The following is a 16,353-nucleotide window of genomic DNA, read 5'->3' on the forward strand; positions in this document are numbered from 1 at the left end:
TATTGTGGACAAAATACCAGTCAAAGAATCTGTAATTCCTTTATTGCACAAGAGGATTATCATTTTCAATTTCATTTTTCTAAGGTTTCCTTAATTGTTCTAACAGCACCTGAAATTTTAGCTGTAAGGGCAATCATTTTGTATGGATTTTCAATGAAAAATAACATTTTATACAATTTGCTAACCAAAGGCTATTCTGTAGAAGGGCAGCGAACTAACTCTTTTTCAGATCAGCATAATTATTATTTGCTATGATTGGATTATGCTGGTTAAAGGAAACCCAAATCTAGTAGTTGCAAAGACTCAATATTATGAAAGGTAGGTCTTCAGTGTTCTACTACAGGGAGAGAAGAAAAGAGGATTCAGTATATTAATTTTAGGCTTTGTTGCTACAATCCAGCCTGCACTCCTTGTTCCTCTAATGCTAACCTTCTCGCCGTACCTCAGTCTCGTCTATCTTGCTGCCGACCTCTCGCCCACATCCTGCCTCTGGCCTGGAATGCCCTCCCTCCTGGTATCAGACAAACAGTTACTATCCCTGACTTCAAAGCCGTATTTAAGGCGCATCTCTTCCAAGAAGCCTTCCCTAATTAAGCCCTCCTCTCCTCTTCTCCCACTCCTGTATTGTCCCAACTTGCTCCCTTCATTCATCCCCCTTCCCAGTCCCATAGCACTTATGTATATATCTGTAATTTATGTATTTATCTATTTATGTATATTAAAATCTGTCTCCCCGTCTAGGCTGTGAGCACGTTGTGGGCAGGCAGTATGTCTCTTTGTTATTGTATTGTACTTTCCCAAGCGCTTAGTACAGTGCTTTGCACATAGTAAGTGCTCAATAAATACAAATGATTGAGGAAGGAGAGAATAGAAGATCTGGATTCAGGTTCAAAATTAAAATAATGCCTGGGCCCCAGGGAAGGATAATAACTTTCTTTGTGAATGTTGTACTGTCAAAATCTTACAACACAATAAATGAACAATGTGATGGGAATATAGGCCCCACATAGGCTTTTGCAGCAACAATAGCAACACACACACACACATACACACACACACACAAAGATAAATTTTATCATCAATGGTGTCTTCTTCTAATACCAAAGCCAAGCATAATAAGCTTCTTGTGGACAGGGATCGTGTCTATTCTACCAACCCTTCTGTATTTCCCAAGCACTTTATACAGTGGTCTGAATACAATGATTTTAATAAATATCATTCATTGATTATACCTGGATAAACAAATATCAAAATATGGATTTTTCAGTACAGAATAAATGGTCTTGCTAGAACTATGATGGGGTTTTTTCTCTTCTTTTTTAATATGAATGGTATTTCCTTTTGAGGTAGATGTGAAAAGTAATTTGGGATTTAACAGGGAGAGCATTAAAATGATCTGAATCAAATGCCAGTCTTTTCAGGGAAGAAGGTAGTGACATTTTATGGCAGTGGGTCACTGTCAATGAAGGTTCAATTGTGGTAGAGATGCATCTCATGAGGGACTCAAAATCATTTCCAACAATGCTAAAACTATGAGAAAAGTTGTTTTACTGACCACTGTGAAATTTGGATTGTCAGTTAATATTTCTTGGCATGTATCTCCTACCGTGCTTCATTTAGTGAGTTAAATATAATGTTGACTCATGAGTTCAGTAGACCTGTTGTAGAGATTCATCATATTGTCTCTTTGATCTGAGCACAATCCATTTAGAAAGTTGAATTTGGCCCAGTTTCCATAGAAACCTGCTCTACTTTCTCATTACTCCTCCCCTGAAACTGCTCTGTGGAAGGGTGGTGGTGTTTAGGCATAATAGGTATAGAAGAAAATGAAGGGGCAGAGGAAAATGAAGAACAGGGAAACAGTGTGACCTAGTGGATAAAACATGGACCCTGGAGCCAGAGGACCTGGATCCTAATCCCGGCTCCTCCGCTTGCCTGCTGTGTGACCTGGGGCAAGCCACTTCACTTCTCTGTGCCTCAGTTACCTCATCTGCAAAATGGGGATTGAGCCTGGGAGCCCATGTGGGAAAGGGACTGTGTCCAACCCGATTTGCTGGTATCCACCCAGCACTTAGTACAGTGCCTGGCACATAATAAGCACTCAACAAATACCAGAATTATTATTATTATTTTTATTATTATCCCTCCCAGCCCCACAGCACTTAAGTACTTACCTGTAATTTATCTATTTATTTCAATGTCTGTCTCCCCGTCTAGACTGTAAACTTGTTGTGGGCAGGGAATATATCTGTTATATTGTACTCTCCCAAGCTCGTAGTACAGTGCTCTGCACACGGTAAGTGCTCAATAAATGCAGTTGACTGGCTGAATCAATCTTGAACCAATCTTGAATCTTGATTCAAAATTGAATTAATCAATCAATCTGCATCAATCTTGAATTTTGATTTTAAGCCCCCCGTTTACTCTATCACTTCTGGAAGGGTATGTCAGACAGGAGCCCAGGAGGAGCCCAGGAGGAGACATGTGACAGCTGAGGGAAGAAGCAGAAGTGGAGCCCAGTGCCCTCACTGGATGATGGCAAAGGCTGTGGAAGGAGCATGGCCTAGTGGATAGAGCACAGGCCTGGGAGTCAGAAGGAATTGGGTTCTAATCTTGGCTCTGCCACTGGTCTGCTGTGTGACCTTAGGCAAATCACTTCACTTCGCTGTGCCTCCGTTCCTTCATCTGTAAAATGGGGATTAAGACTGTGAGCCTCATGCGGGACAGGGACTGTGTCCAAACTGATTAACTTGTATCTATCCCAGTGCTTAGAACAGTGCTTGACACATAGCAAGCGCTTAACAAATACCAATATTATTATCATTATTATCATTATCACCTTGGAGCAGTAGAAATCGAGGTCTGTTGGGCAGGGGAGCTGGCCAACTTCTCCATCTCCATCCCTATCCCTCCCACTCCCAGCGAACATAAATCTTTCTGCACACATGCTCCCAACTGAGCCTTTGTCAGGGAAAAGCTTTGTCAGGGGAAATTTGTCGATTTGTACATTCCAAGTGCTTAGTACAGTGCTCTGCACATAGTAAGCACTCAATAAATATTATTGAATGAATGAAAGAACAGGCAGGAGTGTTGCCAGGGTAGCCAAGATGCAACTCATAGTGGCCACAATGGGCCCTATGGGGACAATGGCCCTGGGCCTGCCACCCTGCTGGAAAATTGGTCAAAATAGCCACAAAAAAGAGCTCGTCTGTCTATCCACTAATTTCACCTGAGACTGATTCTCCTGTTGGCACTTGTTTGTAGGAAATTTGGGGTGTTTTTTTTTAGGGTGGGTAGTTATTCTGTTTGTTTCTAGCTTCCAGTGATGTCCATCAGCGAGAAAAGATACACCTCCCTAAGTACAACCCACATGGGTGTTATGTTGCACTGACTGGGTAAGGGCATCGCAATCCCTGCCAGCCATCTTGTAATGGGTGTGACCACTAAGTAGGGAAAGACAGTATAGAGTGGGGATGATGCGGTGCAATTTATCACCGCTCGGGCAAAAACACAAGCACACTGTGGGCTGGGAGTGTGGCATTCTTTCCTCTTTCCCCAAACTCTTAACGTGAATGGCTGGAGAGAGGCAGCGTTCCTGGAATCTGAACAGCCAAATAAGGGAGGAAGTCGTCACCTGATAGGGAAAAGGATGAAAGCAGATGGGGGGGGGTGATTCTTGGGTGTATCCCTATTGGCAACACTCTCTCTCTTAAATGGGATTCCCACCATGAGCGGTGCCGAATTTGAATGCGAAAAACAGTCATTCATACCCCACCCCCATTCCCTGAGGAAAAGATCAGAAGAGGTTTGGACTGTATCCAAACTGATTAGTTTGTACCTACCCCAGTGCTTAGTACATTGCCTGGCACATAGTAAGCGCTTAACAAGTACCATAAAAAAGGAGGTTCCAAACCTAATTTCCTTTCCTGTCACAGACATCCGCAAAGCAGTTGTTGAAGTAGGTGAAGCAAGTTGGGAAAATTGAAGTCGAATACATTTAGAACTTAATGTTAAGCTGAATCAATCAATGGTATTTATTGAGCACTTACTATGTGCAGAGCGGTGTATTAAGTGCTTGGGAGAGTACAATGAAACAGAATAGGTGGAAAGGTTCCCTACCCATAAGAAGCTTACAGTCTACAGGGAGAGGGAGACATTAAAATAAATTACGGCTACGTACATAAGTGCTTGAAATCACAGAATTGAGGTTAACTTCCAAGTAAATATGCATCTTCTTTTCCTGTCCGCTGCAATGCCATTCCTAAATACAAGCTCTGGTTTTTCCTGGCAGCCCAAAAGACCGGCTCACCTCAGTGTGAAGTCTGAGGAAAAAAGCCTCCTCGGATTCAAAGCTGAATGAGCCGTGCTGACAGCCAGTTCAGCTTCTTTGTGTTTTGCCAAGCTGTTCCCTCTCATCGCGACAAAAATATGAAGTGAGACACGATTCCTTGGCAAAACTTAAATGCTTGTGCACTGTGAAGCCTCTGATCTGGCATCCCAGAACTTCCATTCCCAAGACTATGAATCCCTATAAACTTCCTATGCTTTTGAGAAGGAAGTGAAATGGTAGGTTGACTTCATCAGATGTCATTCACTCCTTTGTAAACTTTCACATCTGCATTTTAAAGCCCTAGTTCCTTTTCAGAAGCCCCTTGGACTTGGAAAAGGTCAGAATGCAGTGTGTTTTTCAATTGTCCTGCTTTTGCGGCTGGCAAGCTAGAGTGGCTAACTGTTTGCAAAAACCGGATTATGCTTCACATTTATTCCCTATCAAATTTGAACTACCTTCACTAGACACTGTAACTCCTTAAACCTTTTCTTGTTTTAATGTGAATTCATCTTCAGAATAGTAGATATTCTCAATAAATTTGATTCTGGGCATGCAGCCGTCTCTTACCTTGCTCTGAATGCCAAAGTTAGATCATAGCTGTAAAATGGAAATTAATCCTTGACTCTTTTTTGAGTCATTCATGTTTGAGTGTCTGCCTCTGCTGTGCTTTAAAATTAATTCATTAATCCTTTGGCATCAGAAATTATCTTCACTTCCCACTGACCAAGATAGTCAATATGTTCTTAAATCAGTGGGACTTTTTAATGGGATTTGTATTGGGTTTTTTTTTGCTTCCTCCTGGTATTTACAGTACATTTAAAGTTAGGCAGGAAACCTTGAAGAAAACCCAATTGAATTTCATCTGCATCTGCCTTCCTTATGTTAAAAAGGCCATTGTAATTTGCCATTTGGGTCCAAGTGGATTCCCAGTTCTGTTGAGCTTTCCAACAGAAAGCTTTTCATTGTCTTTCCAGAAACTGGAGCCCGTCTTTCACCCAGGCCATGTTGAATGTGATGTGGTTTTCAGTACTGAAATTACAGTGTCTATGAATAGATCGGGGTATTCTTTTTCCTAGAATGAAAGGAACGACTTAATTTGTAGAGCATACTTGCATGGGTAATCTCAGCCCATTACCTTGTAGTCTAGAGCAGTTTGTGATTTACACATCCATCCTTTGCTGGAATGGGGTGCTTTTTCTTAGGTTTTATTCTCACGGTGGTTTTGATATACAGTATGTTTTGCTACAGATGTGGGCCCTGGAGGTTTTTCCGGTCTGTCGTAATACATAAGGGCCGCCTGTCACTCCCATATTATTTCCCCAGTGATTTCTGTGCAGGTCTAAAAGCACCAAGGTCTTTACGGTTCCATTTTTGCCATTCTCCATTTCAGTGAGGCAGAACGTAAAAAGGGAAATTGATAGTGTCAGAGCATGAATTTCAATCATGCTAAAAGAAAAGAAGCAGAAGGGATGAGAGCTAAAGGAAGGCTAACGGGCAGAGGCACTAAATCAAGAGAACAGTACAAAGGATGTTCAACCCCTTTCATCTGTACGAGTTGGTGACTCGGTTGCCATTAGAGCTGGCACAAGGTTCATAAGCTCTGAGAATGTTGAGTGACTTTTAAATGTAAATATTAATGTTTCGTGTCACTTATTTGAAAGGTAAATGGCAAAAACTGGAAAAGAATCAAGTAAATTATCACTAGGCCAACAACAGCAGTTGGGTGCAGGGAGTAGGCAGCTGTTATACCGTTAGTCGCCTTTCACGTGTGTGGAAAGTTATCCCCAAAGTGGCCGATGTTCTGTTTCAGATCAGCTTCGCAGATGGTTGTGTCTTTGGGCCAGTAACGATCAATGACGGACATATAAAATGACTGTTGGCTTTATTTTACTTTCGGTAGTGTCGGCTGCAGATTTTTTAAAAAACATATCTGCCAGGCGGGCAAGGGTTTTTAATCATACCGTCAGGCCTACGATGCGAGAATTACATTGCCAAAAGGCCACAAATTGAGAAGAAATATTGTTTTACTGCTCGGGCTATGTGCAGTGTGCTTCCCACACAGACATGTCTTCCCTTCATCCCCATTGCATTCTATCTGGGCAAATAACCATTGTCAAAGAATCCTTCCCCAGTTCCTCAACAGCATTCTATAATAATTATGGTATTTGTTAAGCACTTACTAAGTGCCAAGCACTGTTCTAAGTGCTGGGGTAGATACAAGGTAATTAGGTTGTTCCATGTGGGGCTCACAGTCTTAATCCCCATTTTACAAATGAGGAAACTGAGGCATAGAGAAGTTAAGTAGCTTGTCCAAGGTCACACAGCAGACAACGCTTAACAAATCCCATCATCACCACAAGTGGCGGAGCTGGGATTAGAACCCACATCCTCTGACTCCCAAACCCGTGCTCTTTTCACTAAGTCACTCTGCTTCTGTCCAAAATGTGTAATGAAAGCACGTACTCTGAGAGAACTGACTGTACTGTAGGATACAGTATTATCTTAATTCTTTAGTTGGGTCCCAAAATGCTGAAGGGCCCAAACTCTGCATATCCTGAGAATGTTCTATCCCCATTATGAAAGTGAAAGCATTTAAAATAAGCCAAAATAGGTGAGTGGTGCTGCATGGGAAGCTGACCTGTTTATCTAGGACAGTCCCAATCCTGGGACTATTTTTCCTATTTTTCTAAAATTGCCCAGTGAAACCACCAAATATCTGGGACTAACCTGGCAAATCCAGTTTATCCGTAAATGAAGCTGTGGGTTTGAGGAAGCCTACTGATGACCACTGTCTAACATTCCTTGCAGGCATAAAGTAGACTTGAGAAGTAGTGTGGCCTAGTGAATAGAGCCTGGGCCCGGGAGTCAGAAACACCTGGATTCTAATCCCATCTCTGCCACTTATCTGCTGTATGACCTTGGGCAAATCACTTCCCTTCTCTGTGCCTCAGTTACCTCAGAACAGTGTCTGGCACATAGTAAGCACTGAACAAATATCATTAAAAAAGAGTAAGACATAAAACTGTGTCCTATCTGATTATCCTGTATCTGCCCTAGAGTTTATAGCAGTGCCTATAAGATCACACAGCAGACAAGTGACAGAACATGGAATTAGAACCCAGATTGCTCTTCACCCAGTAAGTGCCTAATATTTACCATGGATTGATTCACTGATTGATTTAATTTAAGGGACTGTAGAAAAGATGGCTCAAATAGGTCCCCAGGGTTTCCAGATACTCCCAAGCCTGATGTTGGCTAGCTCTGAACTAAGCTGTGGTTCTGCTGTGTTTATGGATTTTGACCTACCTGCAAGAGAAGCAGCATGGTTTAGTGGAAAGAGTGGAGAGTGTGGCTTGGGAGACAGAGGTCCAGGGTTCTAATCCTGGCTCCACCACTTGTCAGCTGTGTGACTTTGGGCAAGTCACTTAACTTCTCTGTGCCTCATCTACCTCATCTGTAAAATGGGGATTAAGACCGTGAGCCCTATGTGGGACAACCTGATTACCTTGTATCTGCCCCAGTGCTTAGAACAGTGCTTGGCACATAGGAAGCGCTTAACAAATGCCATCATCATTATCATTATTATTATTAGAATGGTCAGTTGCGTTTTCAAAGTGTCGCATGCCAAATCAGCAGAAAATAAACAATTGAAATCAAATGGTCAAAAAATATCAAATTTTCTTTAAAAAAAAAATCTTAAAAAACTGAATCATCCAATTGCCCAAGTTTCCTAATAAAAGTCTTATAAGAGGGAAATTCAGAATTTCCACCATATCCTCCAATGTTTCAGATTTATTTAGTTGGTTATTGTTTTGATTTCTGGAGTCATAAAATTTCAGATTTTAAGCAATTTGAATTTATTTTGATTTTGAACACTTGGCCCTTTTTTCCATGTACTTGAGTTTCAAGGTCATTATGGACGGGGATGTGTCTGCTAATTCTGTTGTATTGTACTCTTCCAAGTGCTTACTACAGTGCCCTGCACATAGAAAACACTCAGTAAATACAGTTCATTCAGTGGTATTTATTGAGTGCTTACTATGTGCAGAGCACTGTACTAAGCGCTTGGAAGGTACAAATTGGCAACAGATAGAGACAGTCCCTGCCCATTGACGGGTTTACAGTCTCAAAAAAACTGCATTGATTAACTGATTCCAAACTAGGGAGTCCTGCAGTACCATAACTCAAGTAGTAGTAGAGCAGTAGTAATGATATTTATTAAGCAACAACTGTGTACAGAGCATTTAGCTCTGGGAAAAATACATGGGAGAAAATTAGACACAGTCCCTGGCCCTTGACCTACTCACAATCTATAAAGGGAAGGGAAGGGAGAGGGATCAGCAGGGAATGTGTCTTTTATATTGTACTCTCCCAAGTGCTTAGTACAGTGCTCTGTACACACCAAGCACTCAGTAAATAGTGTTGACTTGCTGATTGACAGGTAACAGGCCCATAAGAAAATATTTAACCATACTTATTCATATTGATGCTATTGATGCCTGTTTACTTGTTTTGATGTCTGTCTCCCCACCCTCCAGACTGTGAGCCCACTGTTGGGCAGGGATTATCTCTGTTTGTTGCTGAATTGGACTTGAATTGTGTGAATAGTACAGTTCTCTGCACTCAATCAGTGCTCAATAAATACGAATGAATGAATGAATGAATGAATGAATGAATGAATGAATGAATGAAAACCCCAAAGCAATGTTTACAACAGTGCTTGGGACATAATAAGCACTTAACAATTACCATCACCATCATCATAATTATTATGACAAGGGCAATGATAAATACTACAAGAGGAATAGAACATGGTGACTAGAGGAGAAGCATTTCGGACTCCTCGTGGCCCAGAGTCCCAAAAGTCAGAGCTGCAGCCTCGATCAGTCACACAGCCTGCAGAGCTCTTGGAAAGTAATAAAAGTTGAGGCGGCTTCCTGCTGCCCCTACTTCCTCCTCCTTCTGGCTGGAGAAAGAGGGGCTGATGAGAGGCCCGGAGGATTGAAGGGGGAACATCTCTTCTGTGCGATAAGACCAGGGACCAAGGGCTCACACTGCTGGAGTCTCACGGTTCAATAGTCAGCTAAGCTTGTAAATGAGGCAATTTTATACACATTTGGTAACTGCATATCAGTATCCACTTAGGTTAATACCCGTGGATCCCACCGTTGAGAAGGCTGCCCTCAGGGTTCCATTGGTAATTAAGGATTATTGCACAATCCCAACCTTCTGCCTCGCACTGGCCAAATGTCAGGGAAAGTCTCAGCGAGGTCCCGAGAAGAGAATGAACTGATCTAACCTTGGTAATAGTTATGCAGTGTTGCAGCCGAAGTCCAGGAAATTTCAGCAGCATTTTGGAGTCACCCAATTTTATTCTTGTGGAGACATACGGTAAGGGATGTTTTCATCCCTCAGACTGACTGAATCAGAAGCCTACTCCAGTTTGTGATTGTTTAGATTTAATTTCCCTGGTCTCTAGGAAGCAGATCAATAATGAAATGTGAAAAGGGGTGCATTTAAACCCCATTGTTCTACTAGCTGCATTAATAACGTATTGAATTGATTTGAGGCAATCTTATGGCCGTTTCAAGAACCCAAAAGTTACTGAGCATCAGCTATGATATTATGTAGCTCAGCCAAGCAAATAAAAGCTAAAAAATGTTTCAGTCTCCAAAATACTTCCCAAGGGGTGCCGAGGTCATTAGACAAATGAATTCACCATTCTTCCCCTTTTCGCCTGGTATTCAGCATTGCTCTGGGAGAGTGAATGAATAATTCTAGGCCAGACTGATATGACCGGTGATGTCCATTCAAATGCCAGGATTAAATTTGTGGCCTTTTCACTAAAACATGCTTTTTTGTTAATCCCTTTACTCTTTTGGCAGTCTCTCTCCAGAATATTGGATTTCGATCCTTCCCCATTTAAGGACTGAATCATTTTCGCTAGTGATTATAGCTACTTGAGATATATATACATGTCTCAACTTTCAGGGAAGCAGCATGGCTTAGTGGATCTGGCACGGACCTGGGAGTCAGAAGGACCTGGGTTCTAATGCCGTCTCTGCCACTTGTCTGACGTGGGCACATCACTCTGTGCCTCGGTTACCTCATCTGTAAAATGGAGATTAAGACCTTGAGCCCTGTGTGCTCAGGGACTGTGTCCAATCCAGCTTGTATCTACCCCAGAGTTTAGTGCAGTGCGTGGCACTTAGTAAGCACTTAACAAATACCACAATTATTATTATTATCATTGTGTGTGTGTATATATATAATATGCATGTTTGAGGCGTATACATATGTACATATATATTCATTTTCAATTATTTAGTGCTTTTTGTTTTACAAAAATAGATACTCCAACAGTAGATTTACAGATTTTCAGAGCTTGGCTGGGTGATCGGCTGGGTTGAAAATTTGACAAAAGATAATCTCTATTTGAGAGAACCCTTGTGAAATCAGGGAATCTAGATTGTTCAGTTCTGTATTTCCATTATTCATGCAGTTATGTACTTTACAAGCCTACAGTGAACAATCCTAAGATAATAACATTTTCATTTTGCATCATGCATGTACAAAAGTCAGTATTAAATTTAGGGAAAAAAAGTCTATTTCAGATACATATATAAAGCATAAATGAGAATGTAGCACTCTACAACTCAGTAGCTGTATAGCCCAAAGTTTGTATTTCATATAGTATTTGAAGATGTGAATATTGATTAAAATCACTTCCAAAAATTTAATTCCGTAAATACAGCATCAAATGAACCCTGAAGTGTGATTTTGAAGTAAGAGGCTTTTCCTTAGGAAAGTGATTTGAAAATAGACCATCTCGTATCCAGTAATAAGTCAAATAATCCTTTTAGAAAACAAAAGCTGGGTTTTCTTGAGGGGAATTGTTATTCATTCATTAAATCGTATTTATTGAGCACTTACTGTGGGCAGAGCACTGTACTAAGAGCTTGGAAAGTTCGGCAACAGATACACTGTGAAGAAAGATGAGGCGGAACTGGGGAGTTCTGTAGAATCCCCAGGATTGCACACTATTTAGGTTGTTTCTGCTTTCCAAACAAATTGAAATATGGTGTTTCCTTTCGTCCCACAGAGAATTACTGGAATGCTGCCTCATTCTATACCCCATCATCCTACCTTTACTTCTCCACTTTCCAAGGGGAAACAAGTGCTGACATCTCCTTCTATTTCAAAACATCCGCCTCAGATGGAGTGTTTCTTGAGAATCTGGGAAATACAGATTTCATCAAACTTGAGCTGAAATGTAAGTATATTTTATGAAAAATGCCTTTAATTGTTCCAGTTGTTTATGTGAAGGGAACTGTTCCACCATTTTGTCTTCGTGCGTTAAGGAACATGAAAAGAACTTTTTTTTTTCTCAATCCTTCAAAAATCTGTAGTCTTGATTCTGGGGAATCAGTCATTTTAGAGAATTATCTCAACTCTGTTAGAAATACCTGAATAGACTGTTTCATACACCGCAGGTGTTTGTTACTGAGCTATTCCTTTGAAGGAACTCTTGTTTATCTTGATGCTGCTGATTATTTATTATGTTTTCCTCCCAGATCATCTACATTAATGATCTGAAAACTCTGGTGCAGAAGAGCCAAAAAAAGACAGTGAAACTTTCAAATAGGTGGTGTGCCCATCATACAAATTACACACACATGAAGTTAAATTAAAACCTAAATCCTCATCTTCCCACCCAAACCGTGTCCTCCACACTGTAGACAACACCACCATATCCTTATACTCTACTATTTCCCCTATCTGAACATTATTTTTAATGTCTATTTTCCCTGTAGACTTTAAGTTCTTTGTGGGCAGGGGTCGACAACCCCATTTTATTGTATTTTTCCAAATGCTTAGTCCACTGCTCTGCACACAGTAAGCACTCAATAAATGCCATTTACTGGTAGATTGATTTGAAGTGGTTTACTTCATCATGGAGGTGTAATTGTTCAGTAATAATAAAGGGGGTAGAGAGAAAATGAAAAGAGGTAGATGAAAAGGGAAAGAAAAGAGAAGGGGAGAAAGTAGTAGTAATAACAGAAGTAACAGTCACCGTTGTAGCATCATTTATTGAGTGTCCCCTTGAGCACTGTACTGCAGTAGGTGCTTGAGGAGTACAGAATAAAAAGGTGGCACATTCCCTGTTCACAAGAAGCTTTCACTCAAGCAGAAATGACAAAACACAAAACTCTCGACAACTAGAGTGGTCAAAATAAGTAAATGGAGTGCACACATATATGCCTGAGTGCTCAAGAGGCTGTAAATAGGTATAATCATTCTGAATTTGTATTTCTAGGACCCTAAAATGCCAACAATAAATTTGTACTTTAGCTAAAAGCGTCTCCCTGCCTTTATGGTTTGTCTTTGCTTAGGGTAACATTAAATAATGATGGTTTGATCCACCTTTAAAATTGAGGCAGTTTGTACACTGGCAAGGATAAGCATGTTAGGGGAACAGTGTCTTCTTGAAATTTTTGAAAAGTTTGCATCAGGTAAGAGGAGCAGCATGACCTAAAAGATAGAGAACGGGCCTGGGAGTCAGAAGCAACTCAGAGCAATCCTTTTTATAGTACTTTTGCAAAGTATATGCTTCACTGTGATTCTGTAGAAAAAAAGCCCACTTTTGCTGTGAACAAGAGAAATTCAGAGATTTTCATCCTTTACTCTTCATGATGGATTCGTAGCAAGTACTTTCCATGCCTGCATGTTTATATTCCAGCCCAGGAGAGCGAATTCAACAATAGCTTTACTTTTGAGCCTTGCACCAATCCAGGCTGATGTAAAGATTCCCCTCTAGGCAGACGGGGAAATGTGGACATGGCTTAGGTGGCATTTGGTCTTGAATGGGATGGCCTCCATTTGCTTTTGTTTATTTATTTTAATGTTATTTATTAAAGAAGTATCTTCCAGGCACTGTACTAAGAGCTGGGGTAAATACAGGCTAATCAAGTTGGGCGCAGCCCCTGTCCCACATGGGGCTCATAGTCTTAATCCCCATTTTCCAGATGAAGTAACTGAGGCACAGAGAAGTGAAGCAAATTGCCCAAGGCCACACAGCAGACAGTGGCAGAGCCAGGATTAGAATGAAGGTCCTTCTGACTCCCAAGCCCATGTTTTATCCACTAGGCCATGCTGTTTCTCGGTTCCCCAGCCCCAGGTTGGGCAAACTCTATCCCTTATAGGGGACGAGTCCACCAACCCAGCAAGTACAACAGTTGGGTTTTTCATCAACTGGGACACAAGTGGGAGTTCATGTTCTTGGAATAAAAATCCAAGCAGTGTACATAGATAAGTGTATGTACCAGACAATAAGCATGTGCAACTCTCTCCTCTACTCCTCTACCTTCCAGAAGTCAAGTAAGGCCAAAACCAAAGAAAGGCAAGTTCAAGTCCAGTTCCCACATTCTTGCATCATGGCTGAATCATTTTGGGACTGGAGCAGAGCACAGAATTTCACTCTCATGAGGTGAAATTCCCATGCAGCTCCTCTTTGTCTTAGCAGCTCGGCCACTTGTCAGCTGTGTGACTTTGGGCAAGTCACTTCACTTCTCGGTGCCTCAGTTCCCTCATCTGTAAAATGGGGATTAAGACTGTGAGCCCCACGTGGGACAACCTGATTGCCCTGTGTCTACCCCAGCGGTTAGAACAGTGCTCGGCACATAGTAAGCGCTTAACAAATACCAACATTAAATACCAACATTAGTTTCCTCATCTGTAAAATGGGATGTGATACTTGCTCTCACTTACCTTTTAGACTGAGACCCCCAAATGGGACAGGGATGGTGATAGGTCTGATTATTCTGTATCTCCCCCTCCCCTTAGCACAGTGCTTGGCACAGAGTAAGTGCTTAACCAATACTACAATTATTAGTATTATTTTTATTGGCTCTGACTGCCCTGGCTTGCCCTGGACCTGAGGGAGCATCATGACCAATACAAATTCTTTCCAGGTCAGAGGGTTCAGGGATTCCCTATAACCTTTAACCTGTGAGTTATTTCCTCATAATGACCATCACACTGCTGTGCTCTTGCTGTGGTATGGTTTTGTCTTTAGTGTATGAGTCTTAACAGAATTCAACACAATCTGCTCCAAAAACTGCAGTTCTTTGAAATTTTTTAGCAGTCCTTTTACAACTCTGGCTGTATGTTCTCACAGCCTTTCATCTTGACAATATGTGAGATTTTTGTTGTCAGGCAACCATTTACATTTAGTGATAGCAAGAACCATTTACATTTAGTGATAGCAAGCATATCTTGAAGAAACCCTGGGGGCCAGAGTCCAATGCCCTGCTAAGCCTAAGAAAGTGTAGAAAAGTAAAACTTTCATTTTCTGAGAGGCAGCCTCGGCAAACCATGAACTAAAGAATGTCATAGAGGAACATGTTGCTGAATAAATAGAAGCAGATGAATCAGAAGAATTGAATGAGAAATAAACTAATGGCTTCCCCCACTTTCAAATTGAAATGACTTATTTGCACGTGTCAAGGTGAGAAATGGAAAATAAGTTACCCTTTTATATGTTGAGGTGCCTTGGGTATCCCACACAGATTAAGCTGTTAGAATATTTTAAGTGTGTAGCTCCTATTTGAATTTTGGAAAAAAAATTACCTGATCCCGTTTTAGTTATCAAAGTCAGTAAGATCATAGGTTCTGATTATTTTGCTATTCTCACTCTGACTTTCATTCATATTTCATCCTTTGGGAGTGGGAGAACAACTGTCATTTGCTCTATACCAATGTCTAAATTTTTTCATTTATTGGCTTCTGAGTTCACACTTTTCCTTTTGTATGTCATCCCCTCAATGTTTCAGGGGCAAATCAATTTGTAGAAAAGAAGAAAGGATTAGGGTTTTCAATAAAATGAAACCTTTACCACTACTACTACTCAGACTCCTGCTTTGGGGTTTGTGCTTTTTTTTTCTTCGTTTATCCAGTTATGAGTTTATTCGGGAGATCACCAGGTCTGATGAGTTTTGTCCAGATTTCTTGGCCAATTTGATGAAGAGAGTGTCATTTTGGAGTTATGATATTTGGCTCATAAGCATTAGGTCAGAATCATCGAATTGTTTTCTTAGAAGATATAAGGATAAATGATTTTTTATAGTAATGCATATAGGCAAAATTCAAAGCACGGAATATGGAACTCAAGGGAAAGTTTAAACAGGGTAAATTCTAGAAAATCTCCTATTTTTAGTGACAGCAGATTTATTTTCTGTAGACTGTAAGCTTGTCTCTAGACTTCAAGCTCGTCGTGGGCAGGAAATGTGTGTGTTTATTGTTAAATAGTACTTTCCCAACCACGTAGTACAGTGCTTTGCACACAGTAAGTGCTCAATAAATACAATTGATTGATTTCATTTTCAAATATATAAAATTGAAATGTGACACTTCACTACTTCACTACCCTCAACATTGTGGACCATCCTCTTCTCCTGGAAAGGGAGAAGTTCTTCATTGGCACTGTCCTCTCCTGGTTCTTCTGCTATTCTTCTGACCATTCATTCTCAGTCTCCTTCTCAGGCTCCTCCTCTGCTTCCCATCCCCTGACCAACAACTTTGAGGCACTCAATCACCTCTTTCCCCATCACTTCTCCTTTCTCTTCTCCCATTACAACCCTGTTCAACCTGTTAGTTCCTCTCACGACACTGTGTTTCATCCTCTTTTCTCCCAACATCTACCTCTTGCTCACACCTTCCTTCTGCTTGGAAGTCCCCTTTCAATTCCAGTGGGCTCCTACCCTCTCCATCGTCAAGACCCTTCTGAAATCATAAATCCAGGCATTTTCCCTAATTAATGTCTCATCTCCCCCACCCAATATCTCCTTTCCCTCAAATTCTACTCAGCAATTCCTCATCACCTAAGCACTTGGTACCTACCTCTGACCATTACATTGGTGAATATTCCCTTATGCTCTATTGCTTTCTCTTAGTTGTAATTTATTTTAGCAGCTAATTCCCCAACTATGCAGATAGGGATTAAGTCTTCTATTTTCTGGTACACT

At 41.0% G+C, this 16,353-nt stretch overlaps 1 protein-coding gene across 1 annotated transcript in view; it reads left to right on the top strand.

The window, feature by feature from the left end:
- CNTNAP2 (contactin associated protein 2) overlaps positions 1–16,353 on the top strand; it is a 1,271,576-nt gene that overhangs the window by 1,081,396 nt on the left and 173,827 nt on the right. Inside the window, exon 16 of the mRNA XM_029062825.2 lies at positions 11,433–11,603. Coding sequence (XP_028918658.1) covers positions 11,433–11,603 — 171 coding nt within the window. The remainder of the gene's footprint in view (positions 1–11,432; positions 11,604–16,353) is intronic.

The sequence above is a fragment of the Ornithorhynchus anatinus genome, chromosome 4, assembly GCF_004115215.2.
Source record: "Ornithorhynchus anatinus isolate Pmale09 chromosome 4, mOrnAna1.pri.v4, whole genome shotgun sequence".
In the NCBI taxonomy this organism is placed as follows: Eukaryota; Metazoa; Chordata; class Mammalia; order Monotremata; family Ornithorhynchidae; genus Ornithorhynchus; species Ornithorhynchus anatinus.